The sequence below is a fragment of the Syngnathoides biaculeatus genome, chromosome 17 (genome assembly GCF_019802595.1).
Source record: "Syngnathoides biaculeatus isolate LvHL_M chromosome 17, ASM1980259v1, whole genome shotgun sequence".
Taxonomy (NCBI): Eukaryota; Metazoa; Chordata; class Actinopteri; order Syngnathiformes; family Syngnathidae; genus Syngnathoides; species Syngnathoides biaculeatus.
This window is the reverse complement of record NC_084656.1, coordinates 2,412,628-2,439,631: the sequence shown is the minus strand read 5'-3', so window position 1 is coordinate 2,439,631 and position 27,004 is coordinate 2,412,628. Positions and strand designations below refer to the sequence as shown.

The 27,004-nt window shown below is 42.4% G+C and overlaps 2 protein-coding genes and 1 long non-coding RNA gene across 10 annotated transcripts in view; 1 reads left to right on the top strand and 2 right to left on the bottom strand.

Annotated features, from left to right (window-relative positions):
- Positions 1 to 8,335, bottom strand: part of ythdc2 (YTH domain containing 2) — a 120,725-nt gene extending 112,390 nt beyond the window's left edge. For 4 of the 7 annotated variants that reach the window (XR_009798997.1, XM_061847669.1, XM_061847667.1 and 1 more), the window contains exons 1-6: positions 8,099 to 8,335; positions 7,925 to 7,986; positions 7,464 to 7,623; positions 7,252 to 7,342; positions 3,821 to 4,017; positions 2,466 to 2,668 (exon numbers count right to left, since the gene is read on the bottom strand). Coding sequence is in view for 6 of the 7 variants with exons in the window: in XM_061847669.1 (XP_061703653.1) it covers positions 2,466 to 2,668; positions 3,821 to 4,017; positions 7,252 to 7,342; positions 7,464 to 7,617 (645 nt within the window). In the remaining variant the exon portion in view is untranslated. Of the gene's footprint in view, positions 1 to 2,465; positions 2,669 to 3,820; positions 4,018 to 7,251; positions 7,343 to 7,463; positions 7,624 to 7,924; positions 7,987 to 8,074 lie in introns of all 7 variants that reach the window. The other 3 variants (XM_061847668.1, XM_061847671.1, XM_061847673.1) reach the window with 3 other exon arrangements.
- Positions 8,336 to 9,559: 1,224 nt separating this feature from the next.
- LOC133515255 (uncharacterized) overlaps positions 9,560 to 27,004 on the top strand; it is a 58,497-nt gene continuing 41,052 nt past the window's right edge. Inside the window, exons 1-2 of the long non-coding RNA XR_009798993.1 lie at positions 9,560 to 9,596; positions 22,278 to 22,481. This is a non-coding gene — a long non-coding RNA (uncharacterized LOC133515255). The remainder of the gene's footprint in view (positions 9,597 to 22,277; positions 22,482 to 27,004) is intronic.
- On the bottom strand, positions 18,990 to 22,271 carry LOC133515251 (zinc finger BED domain-containing protein 5-like). Of its 2 annotated transcripts, none has more exons than XM_061847611.1 (2): positions 19,953 to 22,271; positions 18,990 to 19,538 (listed from the first exon to the last, which is right to left on the bottom strand). In XM_061847611.1, the coding sequence occupies exons 1-2, from the start codon at positions 20,877 to 20,879 to the stop codon at positions 19,518 to 19,520; spliced, it is 948 nt and encodes a 315-aa protein (XP_061703595.1). In that variant the 5' UTR covers positions 20,880 to 22,271; the 3' UTR covers positions 18,990 to 19,517. The 2 variants fall into 2 exon arrangements, with proteins under 2 accessions (XP_061703595.1, XP_061703594.1); XM_061847610.1 differs by having other exon boundaries at positions 18,990 to 21,792; positions 21,883 to 22,271.

Sequence of the window (27,004 nt, the reverse complement as noted above, 5' to 3'; positions counted from 1 at the left end):
AGGTCACTTTACTCGATTGTGAGATTTTCTCTATTTCGAAAAGACCTTCCGTGTCAGACGTGGCGTCAGAAAAATCCGAAAATCTCTGTTGTTTGTCTCCCATAGCAGGTGGCACAGCGACTTTTTAATGGCGACTGTCCCAGTGTGACATCTGTAAATGTCGTTGCAGGCAATATGGCTGCCACTGGGATGTTGAGTGAGACATCCGTAACTTTGTGCATAAATGACACACTCCGCTCATTTTTTTCGTACATGTAGTTTTCATAACAATATCTATTTTAAAATGTACATAGGGATGTCAAAAGCAAGCACCTGTTGAACATGCATTTCTCCTTGAAAGCCTGAGGAAAATGAGTTGTTCAAAACATTGTTCAGTTTAATACTTTAATAGTTTGATTGGAGGGGGGTAAACCTTATAAAGAAGTGCAAAAAGTTTATAGGCTGTTCAGCTAAAATGATCTATAATGCTTTAAAATGGAGAGTAAAACCAGAGTTGCTGTTTCTGAAGCAAAACCAAGACATTCAAATAAATTTTGAAACATCATTAAGGAATGTTGGGAAAAGAATAACAGCTGAAAGGTGCCATGTCATGCCAGACAGATGTGAAGTAGTTATATAAACCTATGGCCATAGAACTATATATTAGTTTAGTGATTCAAAGGATTGGTAAATCCTAGAAACAAACAGAAAAAAGTTTGTACAAAATAGTTTTGAATGTCAACGGCAGACTGCTATTTTTTTTTTTAAACACCCTTTCAACAAATTGCCCAATTGCACAGCGTTAAGAGTGTATATATCATGAACGCTGGGTCTGGTTGGTTTTCTGAAAATCTACTGGACCTCCTGGTAACTTGTTTTACATGTCGCAAAAAAAAAAAAAAAAAAAATGCAGAAATACTAATGGAGCAGAGCATTATCAAAGTTCAGAAGAAAAAAGCAATGCAAAACTATCAAGTATTAAATCGCTTTGGTGGGGGTGACTTTCCCCCTGGAAGTTCTTTTCTTTTCCCAAAGAACTTATCTCGTGTCACTTCTTTGGAGCCTTGATTGGGGTTAATAGTCCTCAATCGGAAGACCAGGACACGTCTGTGTACAGAGGCTACGTTATACACAAAGTGCGTCGTGGGTCAGCTGGTCGGGCCGCGCGTTATATTATTTCCGAGTTCTTTCTGGGGCATTTGCATTCACAAGGTGCGTCATGGGTCAGCTGGTCAGGCCACGTGTGTTATGTTATTTCCGGGTTCTTTCCAGGGCATTGGAATTCATAATAAAGTGTGTCGTGGGTCAGCTGGTCGGGCCACGCGCGTTATGTTATTTTTGGGTTTTTTTCCAGGGGGTTAGAATTTCATAATAACAAACCGCGTTGTGGGTCAGCTGGCCAGGCTGCGTGCGTTACGTTATTTCCGGGCTTTTTCCAGGGGGTTGGAATTCACAATAAAGCGCTTCGTTGGTCAGCTGGTCGGGCCATGTGCGACATGTTATTTCCGGGGGGTGGGGGGGGGGGGTTCCGGGGGCGTTTGACTACTGGGATCTTCGTTCAAAAAAAAAAAAAAAAAAAAAAAATTTCAAATTTCCTTTGAAAACCGATTTGTTTGAGTATGGGGACGTTTGAGAAATGAGTATTCACTGTAAATGCAAACATTTTTTATTTTATTTTAAAATAAGCAATCTGTAAGACTGAAAAGTACAATACAGCAAAATAAATTGTCTTCACACAGGAAAAAAAAAAAACACTCCAAGTACATCTTATGTACAATTTTAAGATTAAAATATTATAATATTAAAATTCATTTGCCTCAGTTCTTTGTATTTGGTTTAGGCCGCCATCTTAAACCTCTTCACCTGCATGCAGCTGATGCTTACACATGAATACCATCCCGCTCTCTAAGCATCCTCATTCTGGAAAAGAATAGACTAAAATTATTGCCTCTTTCACTTCCTTTTTTACTGTTATCGACTTCAAAGTCCAACACCATTATCAGTAGGGGATCAAATATTTATTTCACTTCATTGAAACTTAAATAACTTTTTTTTTTTTACTGTGATTTTCTTTAAAATTGTATCTGTCACTGTTAACACAAACCCAGCATTAGATTTATGCACTACTCAAGTCTTTGTCCATGGGTGAACTTAGAAAATCAGTTAGGGATCAAATAAGTATTTCCTCCACTGTATATAATCAAGTTAAACTTTACATAATTGCTTGAACAAGATAAGCAAAATTAATGATTGGTGATGATTCAGAACTGCTTTTCCAAGATCTGTTGTCAAAATCTTGAGGTTCAAGAGACTCTTTTTAGTTAAAAATACAACATTACAGACATTTAGTGATTGCTTTGCAAGGTGTCAACAATTTTAGAGTTGAACTAAAAATACATAAAAATAATAAAATAAAATAAAATGCCATTTCTATCCACTGTGCAATGTAGTCAACTTCAGAAATGACCACTGAATGATTTTCCTACCTGTGTTGTTTTTCCAGAACCAGTCTCTCCAACGATGAGTACCACCCTGTTCTCTCTAATCAGTCTGATTATTTGTTCTTCACGTTCACACACAGGCAGCGAGCGTCGGAAAGTGTCAAACTCTGATGTCCGCCTTTTAGGGGGTACTGCAGTAATGCCACAATCCAAGCGCCCAGTTGGCCTCCTTGTGTCAAAGCTGTTGTCTGATAAAAAACAGGGAAACATTATACAACTCTGTCTAAAACCCTTACTTTTGTAAAACAACAGAGTGAATTATACTAAAATACTGAATGTAAAACTGGAAATGCACAAACCCCCTCCTGGAAGCAGTCACCTTACCATGGTGGAGGGGAATGTGTGTTTCAATGACACTAGGAGCGCAGTTGCCTCAGGGTTCACACCCCTGGCAGAATCACCCATGGGGACAAAACACAGCAAAAAGACACTATCCATCTATTTTCTGAACTTCATGAGGGTCACACGAGTGCTGGAGCCAATCCCAGCTGTCATCAGGCATGAGGAAAGATACACTCATACGAAAGGGGAATTTAGGGTCTCCAATAAATGGATCTTTTTGGGATGTGGGAGGAAACCGGAGTGCCCGGAGAAACCACACACACGCACAGGGAGAACATGCAAACTCCACCCAAGCAAGGCTGGGATTTGAACCCCAGTCCTCAGAACTGTGAGGCCAACGCTCAACAGCTGCGCCACCATGCCACCGGTACCAGTCCTCTTGAGAGGGGTTGGAACCTCTTCCATTCATGTCAGAAAATGGGTGAAGTGCGGATCGCTGTTTTCCAAAATGAAGGATTCTTGCAAATGTTTTATTTTGAGAAAACAAATAGTCTGCTTTCATGGCGGGCTAGAGAAATCAAAATATTTACTGTTGACAAACTGAACTCTTCCAAAGAGTAGGACAACTTTAGTTTAAACTAGGTGACTAAACAAATCAATTATCAAAACAGTAATTAAATGATTAGTTGCCGATTAATCAAGTCATCACTGCATATCTATTAGCATGTCTGGCTTTACATCTAGCTAAATGCTGCTGCTCCCCCCCCCCCCCCACACACACACACCCTTATCTTTCCCTTGTTAGGCATCCCTAACGATCAAGCACGGGACACTGTCACCCTCTAGTTGAATAGGCACAAGCTACAGATTGGTGGGGGCATCTTGCTCTCCAGGGGTTGGGCGGGAGGGGTGTAAGGGTGGTTGGCTGGTCAATGGATTTGGGCCTCTATTTAATCAAATTAATGTGTAGTGATGAATCTAATGCAGTGAAACAGACGGTGATGAGTTTTCAATTCTATCAGTGTGGCTTAATTTCAACTTTAAACACAAACTCTCACCATGTTTTGCTGCCACAGACAGCTTGCTTTTGCTGCTGGCTTGAAAGTCTTTACATTCTTTATCAGTAATAGGAAACTTCTGAAGATGGCTTCGGATGGTATGTAAAGACGTTTGGGACAGAGTCAGGGGCATGACAGACAGACTACTGTCAAGACAATTCTTTTTCCTTATGGTGAGGAAGCGATTTGATCCTTTCCTGAAAAAGAAAAAAAATAACCTATGGCCATTTGTAAACGTTCATTTCTGTTATGTTACTGTATTGGTTAATACATAATATATGTTGAAATTCATTTTCTGTACCAATAGGGTCAAGACTGTGCACAAGCCTATCCCAGCTATCTTTGGGTGAGAGGCGGGGTTAGTGATGGCCAAATGATACTAAGGATTTGGAGCTTCTGTCACTCTTCCTAAAGCAGAGCGATTTGAAATGTTGTCGGAGCTTTTATCAAAACACCAGTGTCACGTGACCATTGACATTCAAAGCTTAGATTGCTGTTTCGCATTGCGCTTCATTTCTTCAAAATGTTTCCAAGCTTTATTGGCTTATAGTCTTTCAGTATGTCATGGGTCAAGGTGTTTCATTTTTTCTTTGGGTTAATTTGGAATGTGTTTGAGAGTATCGGGGAGAGCATTTGCACATTTCATTGAAATGACTATCATTATTTGGTATGAATCAACAAAACCCTCGAATCACCTATGGTCTGAACTTTTATTTCGGTCATGAGAAACAGCCCCATTGCTTTAGTCGTGTTGAGAGCTTTCAGTCATCTATCAGATGTGACCATCACTGATACCTTGAAGCTTTCAATCTTTTTCGGGACAATTGTTAGGGAAGCCTGAGTGCAGGGCTCGGGAACCTTTTCGACAGAGAGCCATAAAGGCCAAATATTTTAAAAAGCAGGTTCAAAAGAGCTATACAGTATTTTAAAAACTAAGTACAGGTGTATTTGCACATTTATGTAAGACGAAGACTTTTAGAGTAGAATAAGTCTCTGAATTATTTTAAATAACATTGTTACGCTATTGCTCACCAATGACAAAAGTACTTCTTACCATTAATGCGACAGCTACTGCTGCACGGTTTTGCTGATTGCTTTGGAGTTCATACATCGTCAGATTAAGCTTCACGCAGGCGTTGAGACTTCCATCCTTTCATCACGAACGCAATTAAATTTGATTTGCCATAATGCTGGTACAATGGTAAACAGTTCTTGCTGACAGAGACGTCTTGATGCAAAGTTAGCAAAATGTTTATTGGCAAGGAATCCTTTGGCATACTCCAACTGTTCCCTCTAATTTTTTACGTCTGAGCAAACATAAGGGTGTGAGCGCACCCCTTGATCACTGTGAGCAACATCAGACTATATCTGTGGTATGCACTGTGGTCAGTGTCATCCACTGAAGTTAAATGCTTCATTAAATGGTTCAGATTATATTCACATTAGAACATTTTTAAGAACAATTTTGTGTGTTTGCAAACTTACACTGTAAGTGTCAACAAACAGAAAGTAGATTGCCAACCAAACCAAGCCAACTAATAACTATAAATTTGAAATGTCTCTTCCAACTTTGTCTCATTTATTTTTTTTAACTCACAATAATATCCCAGTGTGTTTTTCTTGGTGTAAAACTAAATTATTGCCTGCAGAATATCTTTAGCAGTGCATGTTGAAAGCTGAATGATGCTCCCAAACAGTTTTAGGGTTCATGTTATGTTGCCTCCTATATTTAAAATACAGAATTGGGTTTTTGGCCAATGTATTGTCTGTGCTTTCACGTTTGATCATGCTGTGCCAAGGTAGAATTTTAACATTACACACCATCTCATCCTGCACTTTCAACTTTGGCTTCAGACCAGACCTTTTTCCTCAAAAAAAGAGAAAATCTTGTCCAGTTTCACCACTCTTTCTACCATTATTCACATACTTCAACATTCCTTGAAGCAACAACATTTCTTTTCTTTCTTTCTTTTTTTTACTTTTACCATAATTATCAAGAGTAAACATAAGCAGCATGTCTAACTCTGCTCTACGTTGCCCAGACTGGTGGTGGGCTGTGTGTGTAATTATGAGTGTACCCCTCAAAGAGCGGGGGTGGGCAGGGTCAAGTTAAATAGAAAGTAGAGTGTGTGACCCGGTGTGGCCGAGCTGCTCGTTGTGAGAGGCAGTGTGGTGCCGTGTATATATTTAAAAAAAAAAAAAAAAAAAAAGACGTCATGCTGTAGTTCACTGCGCTGCATCTGTTTTCATCAGCACTGAGAGTGTGCGACAAGTGCGCAGTTGCGCAGCTACGAGGGAACATTGCATACTGCCCATCTATGAATTTAAAACTCCCAGCAGAACCCTCCCTCTCCACAAAGGCTGTCCATTCTTGTTGAAAACTTCAGTACTCCTCATAGTTTGTCAAAAGCGTTTCTATAATTAGTTGTTCCGGCCTGTGGACATTAGGAATCGCAAACGGTTACAATTAATCGATTATAACCGGTTTTCGATTGTTTAAAACCAAAACCGTAATCGGACTTTCGAAATCGGTTAAAATTTCCAATAATTTCTTCCGGTTCCGGTATTCCACATTGCACTATTTTTTCAATATCATTTCCACTTTTTTCAAGAATGTTAACATTAAAACATTTTTACAAAAAAAGCCAAAAATTTAACTTACACGAGTGCGTTGTTGAAAGCCACATTCAACAAGCTTATTTGTCAATATTGTAAACAAACTACCCCATTACCGCAGAGTAAATTAACGATCGATGGTGTAGCGCCGGAGAAAAGAAGTCGGAGGCGGAGTGTCGGACACAGGAACAAAACTTGTTTTATTGGCAGACATCAAACACTACTCGCATAACGGCGGGAACTCTGTGAACTCTTCACTCCGGAAGAGCAACAACAAAAACAGTCCGTGCGGAACCCCGCACCCCAACTCGAGGTCCTATGGGTGAATTATGTAAACACCACAATGGTACCGATTTTAAAACCGGTTGTTTTTTTGCTACAGGTGTTCGGTTAAAACCTATTATGAAAGTAAGTGTTTTTTTGCGATCCCTAGTGGACATCGACTACTACGCAAAAACTACAGTAACCTCACTAGGACAAACCTTCTCTGCAAGACAGAAAACATGTACAATATGTCATTATGAGGGCTCCGCGAGCCATACGTTCGCGACCCCTGCCATAGTGCTTCATGAGACTTCACTTGCCCACCACTAAATAAAATATAATCGTGTTCCCCTGCCTATTTGCTACTTGGAAATTACCTCTCATGGGAAACATAACACTTCAGAAGTCAAAGGAACAGACTGTGTTCAAGCTAGAGGTATGTGTTGAGTTCATCAATGCAATAATAACAACAGGACAGATATTGAGGAACACACTTCTTACTTTATAGTTCCATTAACTTCTACCCTCTAGTTCTGGTTAAACATACTTACCCTTTGCTTTTAGAAATGTAACCCAAAGCCCGTGAAGTATGATGAATGAAGGCCCTCTCATTCGAGAAAAGTGAAGAGGGAAATTCCATCTCTGTTCATTCAGGGGAGATATGAGATTTTACCAGACTTGGAGTGTGATTTCTTGTTGCTCACATCTGAGAGAGTACTTGATACAAGTGTTTGATGTAACAATACTATAAAACGTCACGTACCTTTCTCATCACTGTAATGAAATCTCTCCAAAGAAAGGTTAATAGCAATTTTGACTTCTTCACTGATTTGAATGTCTTTGAATCGACTGGTGGTAGAAGACACTTTTTTCCGGCTCTTGGCTGGATTTTGTGTAGTTGTACGGGAATATGGCATGGTGCACTGAAACATAACATGGACTGAGCTAGCTATATATATATATATATATATTAAAAAGGAACTCTATAATGTATCCACATCACTGGGAAAATATATTTCTGAGAAAAAAAAACTGAAACGCAGGAAAATGATAACATTTCAAATTAGGCCAAACTAGGCCATTAAAGATAACACTACTTGTATTACTTCAAACTAAGAATAGTTTTCATTGCCTGGTACATCCAAACAACTTTTTATTCTTACATAATCCAACGTGATCATCTTATTTTTGCCCACGTGGCCTACTTGGTACGTAGTCCTTTACCTGTTTTTATGCAGGATTGGATTTTTGTTGCTCTCAAGAGGAATGTCAGACGAACAGTCCACCTGAGAAAGAAAGTAAGAAGTTGTGCACACGGTACTATAATCATGTTCTTGTGGTACATTTGAAGCACAGTGTTGAAAGTTTATTTACCAGCAGAGCTAGAAGTCCACTTACGTTCATGAGAAAATAATGAGCCGAAGTCAATCAACTGACTATATTCCGCTTGGAGAAATGAACAGGTTTCCGCCATAAACTGCACAAATCAACTATTAAACGACAATATTACCTGTTACTTCACCACTACGAGATACTTTACGTTTTAACAATCTTTCCACACCGGGTAAAAATCGTTTTTATCACTTCTGAACAGAAAAGGCTCTTCTTCCTCGTCTTTTTCCAATTTAATTTTATTGGCGGATGGCAACCAGCGTTTCGTTATATTACCGCCACCTACTGGACGGAAGGATAGGTAAATCGAAAGGAAGTGGTAGAAAACCAATTCTGAAAAAATAGTCAATTTCTATCTTTCCTTCGTATAAATAAACCATACAATCCAGCAGCACATGGTGGACATTCTCACCCTCGTCGTAAATTTCACAGCTGTCAGAAAACCTGCGATATAGTCTCTTTCTGTCTCACTGAAGTACCAGTTCTCTTTCAATATCCTGCAGGTGCTTTCAAAGACGGGTTTTTTTGGCAGTCTCACAATTGTTATTTTTACGGGGATTTTTAGTGTAATTTAGAGCATTTTCACAGCTTTTGGAGCCAGGACATCTACATTCTTTCCCCCTTCTATTCCTATACGTGCAGGAATCCAATACTTGACTATTTATCCTGAAGTTTAGCATGTACAAAGTACCTTCCATCCATTTTCTTTTGCCGCTTATCCTCATGAGGGTCGCGGGGATAGCTGGAGCCTATCCCAGCTGTCAATGAACAGGAAGCGGGTTACATCCTGAACTGGTTGCCAGCCAATTGCAGGGCACATCAAGACAAACAGCCACAGTCACAATCACACTTAGGGGCAAATTAGAGTGTCCAATTAATCTTGCATGTTTTTGGGATGTGGAAGGAAAGCGGAGTGCCGGGAGAAAATCCTCGAAGGCTTTACCAGCTGGTCCACCGCGCCGCCGTATGAAGTACTGTTTTTTGTAAATAATATATATATATTTTTTAAACTCCAGACACCATTATTCAACATAGCCCAACAATAATAAAGCCCCAAACAATAAATAATAATACGTTCACTAGGGGTGGCACGCTGTCGCAACTGTTTAAGTCGTTGGCCCCACAGTTCAGAGGTCTGGGGTTCAAATCCTAGCACCACTTGTGTGGAGTTTGCATGTTCTCCCCGCGCTTGTGTAATGGTGTGATGTTGTGCGCTATAACAGAGACAGAGCCTGGAAGTGCACTCTTATTTTGAAAGGCAGCACATGCACTGGCATTTATTCTTTTTTTTTTTTTTTTTTTTCTTTTCAAAGCTTTTACTGACATCTTTTATAAGGAAATGGGTGTTGAAAAATGGTCATGGTAAGGGGGAAAATGCCGTTGAAGTGTTGGTGGAAGATCTGAGAAACACAGGAAGTAGGCTGTGTGTTTTATTTTGAAGCCACATTTATCGGGTGGCTAGACGAGATCACTTCCTCTTGTGATTCTGACGTCTAAGTGTAAGGTAGGCATTTTGGTCTCCTCCACATGAATATAAATTAGTTGAACATGTCTGCAAAGTGGGTGTAGTTACAGAGGCGAAGGGTTGAATGTGTTTCATTAATTTAAAAAATAAACTCTAGCTGGAGAAGGGGAGACATTGTCAAGGTCTGTGTGGTGACCATGTCTTTAATGTTGCAGCGCTTTAAGAGTCTTTGTGAAGGGAGCTCTGTGAACATTTGTAAATGTGTCTCCTTGATAATACACAGAGGATAAATCAGGTTGAGAGCAGCAACGTGCGTGTCTTCTCATTCATCATACAAAAAAATAGACAACACAGAAGACCCACTTCACTTGTGTGGGTTTTCTCCAGGCACCTCGGTTTCCTCCCAGATTCCAAAAACATGCAATAATTGGAAACCCTAAATTTCCCGTCAGTGTGAATGTGAGTGCAGCTATTCTTTGTCTCCTTTTGCCCTGGGATTGGCGAGAAACCAGTTCAGGGTGTGCCCTGCTTCTTGCTTGATAATAGTTGGGAAAGATTCCAGCACTCCCCCCACCTTTGTTAGGATAAGCAGCTCAGAAAATGGATGGATGGATGTTTACTCGGATTTCAGTTGTGTATACAGTACCGTACAGACGTATGGTGTCACTCAGTCTATTTTAGAGTCTGAAGGCCACCTAAAAACTTCTGAAGACCACCCCTCCAAAAAATATATCCACATATAATAAAATGTCACGTGTTTATAGCAATGTTTTATTGTCTTAGTTCCCCTAAAACAAATTGAGGTTTCACCCCTGATTGGGGGCGATCGAAGCAGGGTACACACTCATCTGGTTGTCAACGAGTCGCACAGCACAGGTGGACGACCAATCCCATCCAATTCACTCAGACCATTTTAGAGTCTTCAATGAGTTTAAGCATGTTAACTGTAGAAAAACATGGAAGCATGGTGACAACATGGAAACTCCACATAAGGAAGGGTGGAGCCAGGAATCAAACCCAACCTCAGAACAATGAGGCTGATGTGCTAATCATTCTTCCAATGTGCCATCCTATCTAAAAAAAATGTTATGAATAGCAAATATATTGCTTGTATCAGGCGGAAACTCGCAATTCAAGAAACCCAATAAATAAAAAAACAGCAGCATGTTTTCTGAGTCAAAGAGTAATCTATTTTCAACACTTTAAACTGGCCAATAATTTGTAAAAAAAGGGAAAAAAAGTCAATAACATAGGGTAGCCACGTAAGAATAGTACCAATTTGTGGAAAAAAGAGCAAATTTTGACATAGGCGATAGCATTGCTAATTTAACTTATGACAGGAACACATACTGAAAGGCAGAACATTTAAACGTTCTTCAATTAGATGCCCTAAGCCTGTTGCCATTCATACCACAAAATAAGTCATGCCTTATCCCTCCAAGCTATACCACCTCATCATGATATTAAACAGTACTGGACTGTGAATGCTATCCTGTGTAATACCATTGTCAATTGTACATACAGCTATCTATACATACTGTATTGTGTTTTTAAATCATCTGCACTGACCAAATAGCTACTTTTCAACTTACACTTAACAGCATAACAGCCTGGCACCAACACCTCATGTAACTATTAATTATTTTGATGAGCAGTAGATACATTTACAGTACATAGTCATGCTTTTTCTCCTGTACATAAAAAAGAATACCGCTACCACCATCTCTCCATTAATGTCACTTTTCTTAATTTTAGACTCAAGATATAGAATTTTGTATTATTTTACTGTATATCCATCCATCCATTTTATAAACCGCTTATCCTCACAAGGGTTGCGGGATTGCTGCAAACTATCCAAGCAATCTTCAGGCAAATGTCTACGTAAGCTCTCGAGCTGGTCGCCAGCCAATCTGAGAGCACATACTGTATAAACAACCAACCATTCACACTCACTCCACTATACCACAGTAAAACTGTTGTGGTATGGAAGGGATCCAAATTCACGGTAAGGTAGACTCTGATAGGTTGCCACCCAACCGCAGGGAACATGGAAATAGACAACAGTCGCACTCACAATCACACCGAGGGGCTAGTTAGAATCTCCAATTAATGCATGTTTTCGGGATGTGGGAGGAAACCAAAGTGCCCAGAGAAAACCCATCCAGGTACGGGGAGAACATGCAAACTCCACACAGGCGGAGCCAGGGTTCGAACCCCAGTACTCAGTACTGTGAGGCCAACGCTCGACAGCGGCACCATCGGGCCCCCTTTTACTGTATAGTGGCAATTGAATTTATGACTATTGTTGTCTCTTAATTGTCTGACTTTTTCAAACTGTGTTTTTCAATATTTTGGCTAAGAGTTCGAATTGTTAGTATTTATTATGACATGATACGGTTTAATTTTTTTGGCCATAGTTCAATACAGTATGCTTGGTACAAATACACCACCCCTTGTCTCCAAAAGATCACTAAGTATACCTACAGTATAGTAAATTTTGGTGGTGGCCTCAATCCTCTCATTGGTTGGACTCCAGGTAGGCTCACCCCTGACTTTCTCTTGCACAGGGGTGGCCAACCAGTCAGATATGAAGAGCCAAATTTTTCACTGTCGTACGACAAAGAGCAATATAGAGCATACAGAGCATACACATCAAAGAGCCATATCATACACATTGATATCATTCCCCCTCACACAGATTCCTTTGGTCAGCCAGATTTATTGTAAATGTCTCACATCAACAAAAGAAATAAAGTGCCAAGACCACAGGCCAGTAATTAAAATAAAATTGTGCGGTCTCTCACATTGACACTCTACCAGTTCTAGTCTTGTATGTCACAATTCTCATCTAATGGAACACTAAAATACATTACTGGAGATCTGAGTGCAACTGTGCATCCGTAGCTATGCTAATGTCCGATATTCTCTGTTCAACAGATTTTTGTTTGCAGGACACAAGATTTGAGCGACGTCACCGTGGCATTTTTTATTAATTCCCCTTCATTGTATGGCTTTCTGGCCCTTGTAATGTTCCAAGCCAGTTGATATAATCCAAGTGTTAGTTTCTGGATGCTTCATTATCATTATTTTTTTAATAAACTGCATCTGCTTTTCTGTGTGATTTTTCAAAGTGACTAACTTGTGACTGGGAAGTTTAAGTTTTTTTGAGAAATTCCAGGTCAAAGTTAGCATGGAGTGAGATGACGTGAATATTTGAAGCAGTGAAATGCCAGAGACGTTCACACAAAAGCCAAAGTGGCTTGCCATTGAGCATAAAAACAACAGTGCTCTGGTTAAAAACATCCTGTATTTATCCACATATCGCTTAACTGTGCATTTTTTCCTGGAATTTTAAGAGCGGATTTGACAATTTTGTCCAAAAATCACCATCTGACTAGGAAACGTCAAGCTATTTACATTCCACCCGAAAGCCAATTTTGCAAAAATACTGTCCTAATCTTTCCTTTCGCGGTCACGTGACTTTGGTCAGGACATGCAACGAGATGTCTTCTTCATGGAGAGGTCGTCTTGCTTGGGGTTAACTCCTCGTTCTCTTGTTGCACAGCTGAGCTGGGTGGAAGGAACAATAAAGCCACTCTTCTGAGGACCCGGATTCAATCCCGGCCCCGCCTGTGTGGAGTTTGTATGTTGTCCCTGTGCCTACATGGGTTTTCTCTGGGGCTTCATCCCAAAACCATGCAACATTAATTGGAGGCTCTATATTGCTCCGAGGTGTGATTGTGAATGTGACTGTTGTCTGTCTCCATGCGCCCTTTGATTGGCTGGCAACCACTTAAGGGTGTACCCTGTTTCCTGGCCAATAACAGCTGGGAAAGGCTCAAGCACTACCCTGAGCCTTGTGAGGATAAGCGGCTAAGAAAATGGATGAATGGATGGGTAGTATTTCACAAAATAGGTAGCTATCCAAATACTACCATAGTGACCAATGTTACAGAAGCATACAAGGCTCAAGTGTTCCACGTTAGGGTTGAGGGGGAACAGTGAGGCTACAGTGAGAAGAGATAGCCTGGATAGATGACTTTGAATGCTCAGGGTCAACAATCCAGAGCAATGGTGAGTGTGGAATCTAAGTGAAGACCAGAAAGTGTCTGGTGTATTATGTGACAGAAGAGTCTCTGCTAGGATGAAGTGCAAAATTTATAAAAGAGTGGTGAGGCCAGGCATGCTGTACGGATTAGAGATGGTGTCACTGAAGAGACAACAGGAAGCAGAGCTGGAGGGGGCAGAAATGAAGATTTTGAGGTTTTCTCTAGGAGTGAGCAGGTTGGACAGGATTAGAAATTAGCTCATTAGAGGGCCAGCCAAAGGTAGATGTTTTGGAAAACACGGTTTGAGAGAGCTGACAGGCAAAAGAGCAAGAGGAAAACCAAAGGAAAGGTTGATGGATGTTGTGGGGAAAGACGTGAGGGCAGTTGGTGTTAGAGAGGAACATGCAGGAGATAGGGTCACATGGAAAACAATAACACGCTGTGGCGACTCCTTAAGGGATAAGCCAAATGGAAAAGAAGAATCAACAGCCTACTGTACAGCAAGTTTTTGGGATGTTGGAGGAAACTGGAGTACACAGAGAAAACCCACGCAGGCACAGGGAGAACATGCAAACTTCACACAGGCGAGGATGTGATTTTTTTGTAAATATCCATCAATTTTCTGAGCTGCTTATCCTCACAAGGGTCACGGGAGTGCTTGGACCCATCCCAGATATCAGGCGGAGCACACTCTGAACTGGTTGCTAGCCAATTGCAGGGCACATGGAGACAGACAACAGTCGCACTCACAATCACACCTAGGGGCAATTTAGAGTATCCATTTAATGTTACATATTTTTGGGATGTGAGAGGAAACCCGAGTGTACAAAGGAAACCCACGGATGCATGGGAAGAACATACCAACTCCACACAGGCAGGGCTGGGATTTGAACCCCAGTCCTCAGAACTGTGAGGCAAACAGTCCAACCTGTTGCACTACCGTGCTGCCCTGTATGTAAACATAAACAGTAAAATTCAACTGAAAATGTGATTTCCTCAAGCTGATTAATTAATCATTTTATGAACACTTCGGGCTATAACAGATTAAAATAAACTTTTCTTAAATCTGCCCCACCTCCTAAAAAAAGTAAGAGTTTAAAGGACTGTAACAGGGAGTTTGAAAATTTACACTATGCTCGTATATAGGCTTAAAAAAACATTCCACTAACACGTTTAATCCGAATTCTACCTAAAAAAAACACATGATCCAGCAATTCTTTAACATATCTCAAGATACAGTGAAGAAAATAAGTATTTGAACACCCTGCTGTATTGCAAGTTCTCCCACTTAGAAATCATAAAGGGGTCTAATTTTTTTTCGTAAGTGCATGTCCAGTGAGAGAGATAAAAAGAAAAATCCAGAAAACAATGTATGATTTTTTTAATGATTTACTTGTCTGATACAGGTGCAAATAAGTATTTGAACACCTGTCTATTAGATAGAATTCTGACCCTCAAAGACCTGTTAGTACGCCTTTAGAAGTCCACTTCCACTCCAGGTATTATCCTGAATCAGATGCACCTGTGTGAGGTTGTTAGCTGGATAAAAACACCTGTCCACCCCATACAAATCAGTAAGACTCAAACTTGTAACATGGCCAAGACCAAAGAACTGTCCAAAGACACCAGAGATGAAATTGTACAACTTCACACGGCTGGAAAGGGCTACGGAAAAATTGCCAAGCAGCTTGGTGAAAAAAGGTCCACTGTTGGAACAATCATTAGAAAAAGGAAGAAGCAAAACACGATGGTCTATCTCAATCAGAGTGGAGCCCCATGCAAGATACCACCTTGTGGGGTCTCAATGATCTTTAAAAATGTGAGGAATCAGCACAGGACAATAGGACATGACTTGGTCAAATGTCCTGAAAAGAGCTGGGACCACCATTTCCAAGGTGACTGTTGGTAGTACACTAAGACGTCATGGTTTGAAATCATGCATGGCAAGGAAGGTTCCCCTGCTTAAACCAACACATGTCAAGGCCCGTCTTAAGTCTGCCAATGACCATTTGGATGATATAAAAGAGTCATGGGAAAAAGGTTTTGGTCATAATTCCACTTACCGTGTTTGGAGGAAGACGAATGATGAGTTCCATCCCAAGAACACCATCCCTACTCTGAAGCATTGGGGTGGTGGCATCATGCTTTGGGGGTGTTTTCTGCAGATGGGACAGGACGACTGTGCTGTATTAAGGAGAGGATGACCGCGGCCATGTATTGTGAGATTTTGAGGAACAACCTCTTTCCCCCCTCCTCGAGCCGTCACCTTATCGTGGTGGAGGGGTTTGTGTGTCTCGATGATCCTAGGAGCTAAGTTGTCTGGGGCTTCGTGCCCCTGGTAGTGTCACCAATGGCAAACAGGACCTAGGTGAGGGACCAGAAAAAGTACGACTCCAAAACCCCTCTTATGATGACAAAAACTGGATCTTGGTTTCCCTTGTCCGGACGCAGGTCACAGGGGGCTCCCTCTGGAGCCAGGCCTGGAGGTGGGGCTTAAAGGGAAGCGCCTGGTGGCCGGGCCTGTACCCATGGGGCCCGGCCGGGTTCAGCCCAAAAGGGTAACATGGGTGCCCCTTCCCACAGGCTCACCACCTGTTAGAGGGGCCGTAGGGGTCGGGTGCAATGTGAGCTGGGCGGTGGCCAAAGGCGGGGACCTTGGCAATCCGATCCTCGGCGACAGAAACTAGCACTAGGAACATGGAATGTCACCTCTTTGGCAGGGAAGGAGACCGACTTGGTGCTTGAGGGCGAGAAAATCCAACTAGATATAGTCGCACTCGCCTCTACGCACTCCTCGGGCTCTGGCACCACTCCTCTTGAGAGGGGTTGGACTCTGTTCCACTCTGGAGTTGCCCACGGAGAGAGACGCCGAGCAGGTGTGGTATACTTATTGCCCCTCGGCTCGGGGCCTGCACATTGGGGTTTACCTCAGTGGATGAGAGGGGAGCCTCCCGCCGCTTGCAGGTAGGGGGACGGGCCCTGACTGTTATTTGTGCATATGCACCAAACAGCAGTGCAGAGTACTCACCCTTTTTGGAGTCCTGGAGAGCGCCCCCTCTGGCGACGCCATCATTCTGCCGGGGGACTTCAATGCCCATGTAGACAATGACAGTGAAACCTGGAAGGGCCTGATTGAGAAGAATGCCCCCCCCCATTCAGAACTCGAGTGGTGTTCTGTTATTGGACTTCTGTGCTCACCACGGATTGTCGATAACAAACACAATGTTCAGGCATAAGGGTGTTCACATGTCTACTTGTCACCATGGCACCCCAGGTCGCAGTTCGATGATCGACTTTGTGGTTGTGTCATCGGACTTGCAACCGCATGTCTTGGACACTCGGGTGAAGAGAAGGCTGAGCTGTCAACTGATCACCAGCTGGTGGTGAGTTGGCTCTGATGGTGGGGGAAGATCACAGTCCAACGTGGGAGGCCCAAACATATTGTGAGGGTCTGCTGGGAATGTCTGGCAAATTCCCCTGTCTGAAGGAATTTCAACTCCAACCTCCGAAAGAACTTTGCTCACATCCTGGACGGGGCGGGGGAAATTTAATCCGAGTGGACGATGTTCTGCGCTGCCATTGCTGAGGTGGCCGACCACAGCTGTGGCTGTAAGGTGGTTGGTGCCTGCCGTGGCAGCAACCCACAAACACGTGGTGGACACCCAACAGTGAGGAATGCTGTCAAGTTGAAGGAGTCCTCTCGGGCATTTCTGGCCTGTCGGACTCCAAGGCAGCTGATGGATATCGGCTGGCCAAGCGGAATGCAACTTCGGTGGTCGCTGAGGCAAAATCCCGGGCGTGGGAGGAGTTCGGTGAGGCCATGGAGAACTACTTCAGGATGGCTTTGAGGAAATTCTGGTCCACCGTCCGGCGTCTCGGGAGGGGGAAGCAGTGCACCGGCAACACTGTGTACAGTGGGGACGGGGCGCTGCTGACCTCAACTCGGGATGTTGTGAGTCGGTGGGGAGAATACTTCGAAAACCTCCTCAATTCCACCAACATGCCTTCCCACGAGGAAACGGAGTCTGGGTGCTCTGAGACAGGCTCTTCAATCTCTGGGTTTGAGGTCACCGAGGTGGTTAAAAAGGTCCTTTGTGGCAGGGCCCCGGGGGTGGATGAGATTCGTCTGGAGTTCCTAAAGGCTCTGGATGTTGTGGGCCTGTCCTGGTTGACACGCCTCTGCAACATCACGTTGACATCGGGCAGAGGGCCACTGGATTGGCAGACTGGGGTGGTGGTCCCCCTTTTCAAGAAGGGTGACCGGAGTGTATGCTCCAACTATAAAGGGATCACACTTCTCAGCCTCCCTGGTAAGGTATGCTCAGGGGTACTGGAGAGGAGGGTCCATCAGGAAGTTGAGTCCTAGATTCAGGAGGAGCAATGTGGTTTTCATCCTGGCCGTGGAACAGTCGACCAGCTGTACACCCTCGGCAGAATCCTCGAGGGTGCATGGGAGTTCGCCCAACCAGTCCACATGTGTTTTGTGGACTTGGAGAAGGCATTTGACCGTGTCCCTCGGGGAGTATGGGGTACCGAATCCCTCAATACGAGCTGTCCCTGTACGACCGCCGTCAGAGTTTGGTCCGCATTGCCGGCAATAAGTCGGACTCATTTCCGGTGAGAGTTGGACTCCGCCAAGAATCCCCATCTGATTTTGTTCCTACTTATTTTCTAGGTGCAGCCGAGGCGTAGTGGATGTCCAGTTTGGTGGCCTCAGCATCGCATCTCTGCTCTTTGCAGACGATGTGGTTCTATTGGCTTCATCAAGCCGTGATCTCCAGCTCTCACTGGAGCAATTCGCAGCTGAGTGTGAAGGGGCTGGGATGAGAATCAGCACCTCCAAATCCGAGACTATGGTCCTCAGTCGGAAAAGAGTGGAGTGCCCTATCCAAGTCGGGGATGAGATCCTTCCCCAAGTGGAGGAGTTCAAGTATCTTGGGGTCTTGTTCCTGAGTGAGGAAAGAATGGAGCGGGAGATCGATAGGCGGATTGGTGCAACGTCTGCAGTGATCCGGACTTTGTAGTCCGTTGTGATAAAGACAGAGCTAAGTCGAAAGGCGAAGCTTTCAATTTACCACTCAATCTACGTTCCTACCCTCACCTATGGGCATGAGCTATGGGCCGTGACCGAAAGAACAAGATCCTGGATACAAACAGCCGAAATGTGTTTCCTCCACAGGGTGTCCGGGCTCTCCCTTAGAGATAGGGTGAGAAGCTTGGTCATCCGAGAGGGGCTCAGTGTCGAGCCACAACTCCTCCACATTGAGAGGAGCCAGATGAGGTGGCTGGGGCATCTGATTCGGATGTGTCAGGTTCACCAATCACACATTCATTAAACAGGACAAAAAAGGAAGCAAAGACACAAGTTCAAGTCTCGCGAGGAGAGAGGAGAGGAACTGTCTCGTACAATTCACCACGGCACTCTCTGATTATCCTCTCCTCAGCACCTCTATTTATTTAGTTTTAAGACGCCTCTTATTTACACGGATGTTATAAAAAGGAGACGGCAAGCAAAACAGTTGGAAACAAAGTGTACATGTTTGTTCATGTGCGTGTGCATGTGTGGAAGATTGCTGAATACATGTGTGGTCATCATTTCTTTAACAGGCAGCAGTTCTAACAGTTCTGATGATTAGATGTTTTTGTTCTTGCTATCTCCTGCTAGGAGGTTGCCACGTTATCTAGAGCATAGCAAAGCATTTCATTATTGGAAGCAGATGTATGATAATTATGATCACAATTATTCCTACATTTCCCCCCTGTTTATCCTACATTTGCTACCATGTTATTTAGAGCTGAGCAAAGCATTCTTCATTGCAGGCAGAGACAGTAACTGAGTTGGAGCAGAGCAAAGCATTTCTTCATTGCAGGCAGAAACAGTAACTGAATTGGAGCAGAGCAAGGCATTTCTTCATTGCAGGCAGAGCAGTAACTGAATTGGAGCAGAGCAAAGCATTTCTTCATTTCAGTCAGAAGCAGTTACTTAATACTATTTACAATTATTTCTACATTATCCTCTTGTTTATCCTACATTTGCTCAAATCCTTAAATCATCTAATACAGTGTTTTTCAACCTTTTTTGAGCCACGCCACATTTTTTACATTGGAAAAATTTTGTGGCACACCACGAACCAAAAATGTTACAAAATGACACTCTGTATAGTATATTTAATTACAATATAATTTCTCAATTTATTTATACTCAGTCAGTGTGAAACCTGGGCCTGTTTAGATGAACATAAAGCCTGGCAGGAATAGAAGAAAGACATACACGAAGCTCTTCTTCAACAGCTCTCAGTCTCTCTCTGTTTTTAGTTTTTATAGCAGTTGTGCTTGAAAAGCTCACCTCACACAGATATGTTGTGGGAAATGGGAGGAATGTCAGAACAGCTTTGTTGGCCAGAATGGGGAACTCCTTGGCAGCAGTCAACCAAAAACTGTCCAAAGGAAGATCAGCAAATCTTAGTTTTAAACCACGATCCTGTTTCAGTTCAGTTCGTTCCTCCTGCTCTTGTAAAGTCATGTCTTTTCCAACAACTGTTACCGAGCTGTATGGGTCCCTAACCCAGTCAAAGCATTCAGTGGAGGCTGAAGAGAAATAAAATGACTTCTCCTCAAGACTTTTCAAATGTTTACCTATTACCTCAGACCATGCAGCAGTGTTGCTTTGCCGTTTGTCTGTGAGTGGGAACATCCCCAGGTTGGCACGTTGCACATGTTGTTGCCAGAGATGCACCTTTAAACGGAATCCATTTATTTTATCTGTGCTTGTAAGCAGGTTTTCATTTCGGCCCTGCATCCTTGTGTTCAGTTCATTAAGATGATGAAATATATCAGCCAGGTATGCTAGCTTTGCGCACCACTCATCACTTGCAAACAGATTTGAGTAATCAGACCTCTCATTTGTCGGAAACATTTTAAGTTCCTCTCGCAGCTCATACACGCGGGTCAACACCTTACCGCGCGACAACCATCGGACCTCCGTATGGAGCAATAAGGCTTTATGCTCCACTCCCATTTCCTCACACAGAGATGGGAATATACGGCTTTTCAGAGGTCGTGTCTTTACAAAGTTCACTATCCGCACCACATCGTCCAAAAAAGGAACCAGTTCTGCTGGTAAAGTCTTAGCAACGAGGGCCTCAGGGTGCAAAAAACAGTGCGTAACAATCAGATCTGGGTTTCTTTCCTTCACTCTACTCACGAAGCCTTTGGTGTGCCCGACCATGGCTGCAGCTCCATCAGTGCACACACTTGTGCAGTTTTCCCACATAAGTCCTCCCTGGCCAAGATATTCCGATGTGACCCGAAAAATTTCCTCTCCAGTTGTTTTTTCTGGCAGTGCCTTGCAAAAGAGGAAGTTTTCTCTAATGGCATCTCCATCCACAAAACGCACATTGGCCAAGAGCTGAGAATGTCCACTAATATCCGTAGACTCGTCAACAGCAACCCAAATTTCCTACTGATGCGTATCTTTTCCAAAACATGGCTTTCGATGTCTGTAGACATGTCATCAATACGCCTGGCAATTGTGTTATCAGAGTGCGGGACTTTAGCTATGCCTTTAACCGCATCAGGGCCGAGCATCTCGTTGACAATGGCTTTACAGGCAGGTAGTATTAATGTCTTTGCCACAGTGTGCGGCTTTTTTGATTTAGCAACAAGTTCGGCGACAAGGTAACCAGCTTTGAGCGCTTTCTCATTTACCTTTGTGGTTTTTCTCATAAACGTTGCCTGTTTCTCTGTGTTTACACGCAGGCGAACAAAATAGTCTATCGGCTTGTTTTGAAGCGACTGGTGTGTCGTTTGGAGATGGCGTTTAAGCTTGCTTGGCAACATGGCGCTGTTGGATAACTTCTCACCACACATGAGGCATAACGGAATAGGTGTCGTCTCATCCCCGGTGAAAGTAAATCCAAACGAAAGATAGCTTTCACTGTATTGCCTTGAGCTCACCGTCTTTGCTTTCTTTTTCCCACCACTCATACTCGGGCCTTTATCCAGGTCAGAATCTTGTCCAGGCCCCAGTTCGGAGTTTGCAGTTGTCCTTTTTAAAAACTTCTCCATGACTGTCACCACGGCCTCTCAGGTGCATCACTAATTCTCTTGGAGGAACGAGGGAATCAGCTACGTGTTGCCACATGGACAAATATGACATTACTCTGCCAGCCTTTACAGCACGGACACTGGACAATGACATAATATTTGCAGAAAATTATTAATAAATGTTAATTTAAAAAAAAAAAAGTGATATTGGATAATTTCTCACGGCACACCTGACGATCTCTCACACTAGTGTGCCGCGGCACAGTAGTTGAAAATCACTGATCTAACAGATCACCCTTTCGGCTTACAGTCGGAGGAAAATATAGCGCTAATTACTTATAATCTTCTGGATCAGAGAACAGGTCTGGAAGAGAAGTCATAACATCATCATCGTGGTCAACAATATCACTGTCATTACTCTGTTGTGCCAATAGTGGATATATTTCTGCCAATTTTGAATTTGTCGGGGCAATAGCAGTGGTTATAAGTAGGTTAAGTGATGCCTTTATGCAGGGAATACAACAACATCCACACAATGCAAGAATAGCTGCAAACAGCGATAGAAACTAGGACAGAGAACACCAAATTTTTAGATTTGCCAAACTTTTTTTTTTTTTTTCCCCAGCACTCAGACCTGGCTGATGTGTTTACACCAGAGTGCTCCTTCATCTTGTGGTTCAGGGTGCGGAGGCCTTGAATGGCTCTTGTGCGTGACCCATCAGGTCCTGTGATATTTGGAATAAACAACACTGGTCACCGAACATTGAGCAGTCGCCACCCTTCTCGCCCAGGAGCATGTCGACAGCTATGCGGTTCTGGAAAGTCATGAGTGAGTATGCAGCTGGTTTTTCCCTTATGGCAATAAAGCCTGGTTCCGTATAATTACCTAGTTTCTGTACATCGTAATGTATGTAGTTGATTCTGTCAACGTTTTTATTCAGAGTTATCCATAACAAGATGGATTCCCATCCTGCAGCAATCTCGTGAACTGACTTATACTCATCTGGTATGCAGTTGGGATGCCATTTGCATCACTATATGTCAGATCTCCATCTTTCCAAGAGGACCTTCGCCTTCGGGAGAACCCAAGGGGAGGTCCAAAGATGGATGCGGCCAATTGTATATCCTTCTGCTTTGGATGGAAACACAGTCACAGATAAGAGCAGTGATACCAGTGTACACGTTCCTGCTGCATTTATCAGTGTGTCATACAACATTTGACCAACACACCACCACAACAAATCGCTGCATGGGAGCAGTGGGGCAGTTTGCAGATGGATATAATGACACCATGTTTTGTTGAGACTTCCCACCTTAAAATCTGTCCCTGTAAAGCGAACACAGGAGAAATTAGCCAATGCAACATGAGTAGAAAATATCAGTTTATCATTTACTGCCTTAGTTGTTGGATAAACACTTTTCCATTTCTGACAAGTGGTGTTAGTTGTTTTAGTCATTACCTCCAGGGTACATTGTGTTGGGATTTCTGTTGGAATGACACGCATTAGTGCCCCAGGGCCCATGCATGTGATGTAACTATAGTTTACCTTATTAGCTGCATTCTTCATTAATAACAACCAGTTTTGTTTCCTATTTGTAAAAAAGATAATCATAATAATGAAAAAATGTTCCTCAGGCTTTTTCAGTTAAAATACTCCCTCCACAGTATACGTACTCTTTTGTATGGCATTCGGGTTTCAGGTAGCATTAAATTGGCAAATGGTGAGAAGAAAGTGGGGGTTTCCTTTAGCATAAGCCCAAAGATGGAATACCCAGCAATTAGACTCTGCCAAGGAATTGAAAAAGTGCTGAACTGATTCACTGGGAGGCACACATGGAGTCCTCCTCTCATGCCTTGGTGACTCCCGCATAGTTGTTTACCAATGTTATTTGAAATGAGGTTGTGCCTCTTTATCTTATGTGTGGTAGGCATAGTTGACTGAGTATAATTATTGGTTGTGTTATGTATTTTTGTCAGATTGACAGGTGTCCAAAAGTAGCATATGAACAAAAATATCATTACGGCTGTCAATGTTACAGCCCAACATGCTATCATATTATTTAGCCATTTTGAAGTCATGTCGACCAAGTCACCCCTAAATGAGTCAAGTGTCTTTTAAATCTTCACCAGCCTTCGGGTATTTTCAGATACTATAAATCGGCACCCACCGTATGCTGGACTTTGCTCACCTTTCCCCTTGGGTGACTCAGCATCGATGACCTTTTACAGTGTGTAAGGTGTATCCACGTTTTTCTTTCTGCTATTTTGTCCATGTCATTCAGCTCTTGCTCAGTCTACGCCAGTGATCGGGTAAAACTGCATGTACAGTAGATGTTAATTCATAAACAGACATAGGATGAATAGACAAATGGCAGTAATAAGGTTATTAAAGCACAGTAACTTGTTACATTTTTTTTTTCTTCTGATGGTGTAGTGCACGGATGTCAAACTCATTTCTCTTGCGGGCCACGTTGTAGTTCGGGTTTCCCTCAGAGGGACATTTCGAGTGAAGGCAGTGTGGGATCGATTCCCGCTCAGTGATGGTGTCAACATCTGCACTGCGACTGGCTGGCAACCAGTTCGGGGTGTCGTCTGCCGCTGCCCGAAGTTAGCTGGGATTGGCTCCAGCTCTCTCTCTGAATAAATGCAGAAGGGTTGCGTCAGGAAAGGCATCCGGCGTAAAAAAATCAAAAAGACAGTTACTGCCACACCACCATGACGATGGCACAAAAATGGCTTTACACATCAATGCTGATAAAATTCCCAATTTGTTTCTAGTCCTATCAAATTGATGCATGTGAAATTTCCTAGTGACACGCCATTCGAAAACATTTTTTTTGTTTTTCAAGAGAAGTTAATGGATACACAGAATCCCCCAACTTTTTTTTTTTCATTCGTTATCAATTAATAGCATTGGTATTTTGTCTGGATCTGTGCAAACAACACAATCTTTTGGACAGGTTTTTTGTATGTAGTTATCCAATTTGTTTTGTTTTTATTTTAGCTATTTTTTTGGGGTGGGACCTTGAGTGGTTCCCACAGGTACCACTCGAACAGAAAAATGAAAATAACGGGTAGCCTTTTCATCCAACACCCAACAGTATAATTTAACTGTTTAGTTACCATTATGACAGCAGTCTCACACCCATGTGTAACCGGACGACAGCGACCTTGGCAGTGGGAATGAGAACAGCTATCTTACAAATGGCCAATAAAAACAAATTGGTTTTGTTTGTGTTAACAATGGTTTCAAAAGCAAAAACTTTCCTACAATGAACAAATGAACTCAAGTACCCCTTTTTGCAATTTTTTAAGCTGTTTGGGGTTGTTCATAACTCCTGAAAGGGACCCACTTGTGAGTTTTTTTTTTCCCCTTCATCATTCGTCTATCTCTCATTGTGTGGAAAATATTGTTAATTTGTATGGTCTCCCAAACAGTGTTTTGAATGGAATGAGACCCTTACGTGCTTGTAATGTATGTATAGTTAGATTAAATCTATCATTGTGTCCAGATTGCCCCTACGTGTGATTGTGAGTGCGGCTGTTTGTCTCCATGTGACCTGCAATTGGCTGGCAACCAGGTCAGGGTTGTACCTTGCCTCCTGCCCGTTGACAGCTGGGATAGGCTCCAGCCCTCCCCGCGACCCTTGTGAGGATAAGCGGCTAAGAAAATAGATGGAGGGATGAAGGGATGTGTACCTTGAGGAAACTGACCACGTTTTTGATGCACATTCCCTTGTGGATTATGTCGCACACAGATCAAACAAGCCCTACAAAAAAAGTTTTTTTGCATACAAGTTAAATCCATGGATCATGTAATGCCTTTGTACCAGGGCTACAATTCCCCCTGTTGAGACCTGAGAATTCCCATGGTTCAAGATTGCCGCCCACTTAAAAATGTTTTCGTAGAATTTTTTTTTTTGTATCTGTGCTGACAAAATTCCCATTTTGTAATGTAGTACCTTATTTTTTCCACATTTTTATTTCTGCTGGTAACTTTGTTGTTGCATTTTGTTTAACACATCATCTCAAAGTATGTCTTCATTTGTTACATGTCAGATAATCCCATAAAGGTTTTGGCTGCTGCTTCTTTTGTTGTTTTATCTGTAAATCCATTTCCTAATGATTCTTTGTCTATATTTGATGTGTGTACTGCACATTTACATATGGCTATTTCTTTTGGTAATTGAACTGCTATGAGCAAATTTTGTAGTAGCTCTGCATGTGTCACTGTGTTCCCTGTAGTTGTCGCTGTTCCTCTATTTTTCCAGTATTGTCTGTGTAGATTGTGATACCACCGTGAATACAGCAGCATCTGGTCTCAGATTGTTTAAGAATGTCCAATAATATATTGTCTGTACAGTTCAGTCGTCCCAATCCAAATCTGGTTCTTTTTCTGTCCAATCAGGAACATTTCATACTACCAAAACAAATTGTCCCAAACTCTTCCACTCCCGTTGTAATGACGTGTGTGGTGGTGTCCATTCCTTATGTAGTGCATTTAGTTTGTCAGTCAGTCTTGTTCCTGCCACCACGACTGATGTACCATCTGAGTACAGATTATCAATCATGATTTTGTCTGGTGTGGGCTGTTATAAGTTTACAGTATCTTATACTATGTAGTCAGATGCAATGAGTCACTTCCTACGTAATTTTGTGGTTGTTCAATCGCGTCTTGAGCTGTTTGCAGCAAGAAATCTCCTGTTCTTGTGGGAGGTTTGTTTGGAATATCTAAGGTGTAATAATAGAGCGCTGGATTCCTATTTTGTAAGATATTTTACTGTCCTCCCAGTAATTCCTTTTTTTGTTTTTACTTCTATTTTTGCTGTCAGAGAGGGAATTAAGCCCAGTCCTAGTTTCAGCAAGCCATCTCTTCCCAATAAACGTACGGGGCAAAATAAAAGTTGCATTTTGGGAGCATTAGTTGTGACATTTTTGATGGGGAGATGGCTGCTCTCTTCCTCATCTGTGGCCACAATTATTAAATGTTTGGCATAAATGTCCATAAATTTCTCCTTCCTCTGTCAGAAAGGTGTCAATTTTGTTTTTCTTATTTTGTAGCACTCTTTCTGCGTGTAGTGCTTGGTTAACGTAATGTTACAGGCTGCCAGTCGGTTTGTCAACCCAATATTTTTCAATCCATTGTTTTGTAGGATTACTTGAATTTGCATGAAGAGCATTTTTTAATTGCCCTTGATACACACTCCCTGGAGTGTGATCTTCAGGAATGCCACTGTTTGCTTTAAAACATGCAGTCATTCCAATTCTATGTTCTTCAAATGGTTCATTGTTATTTTGCTCTTCCAATAGCAGAACAATTTGATTTTTTTCTAAATCTAGCAGAGGTGTGC

Excerpts from the sequence above, each read along its gene's own strand:
- LOC133515251 (XM_061847610.1), bottom strand. The coding sequence starts at position 20,879 with ATGTGGGAAAACTGCACAAGTGTGTGCACTGATGGAGCTGCAGCCATG.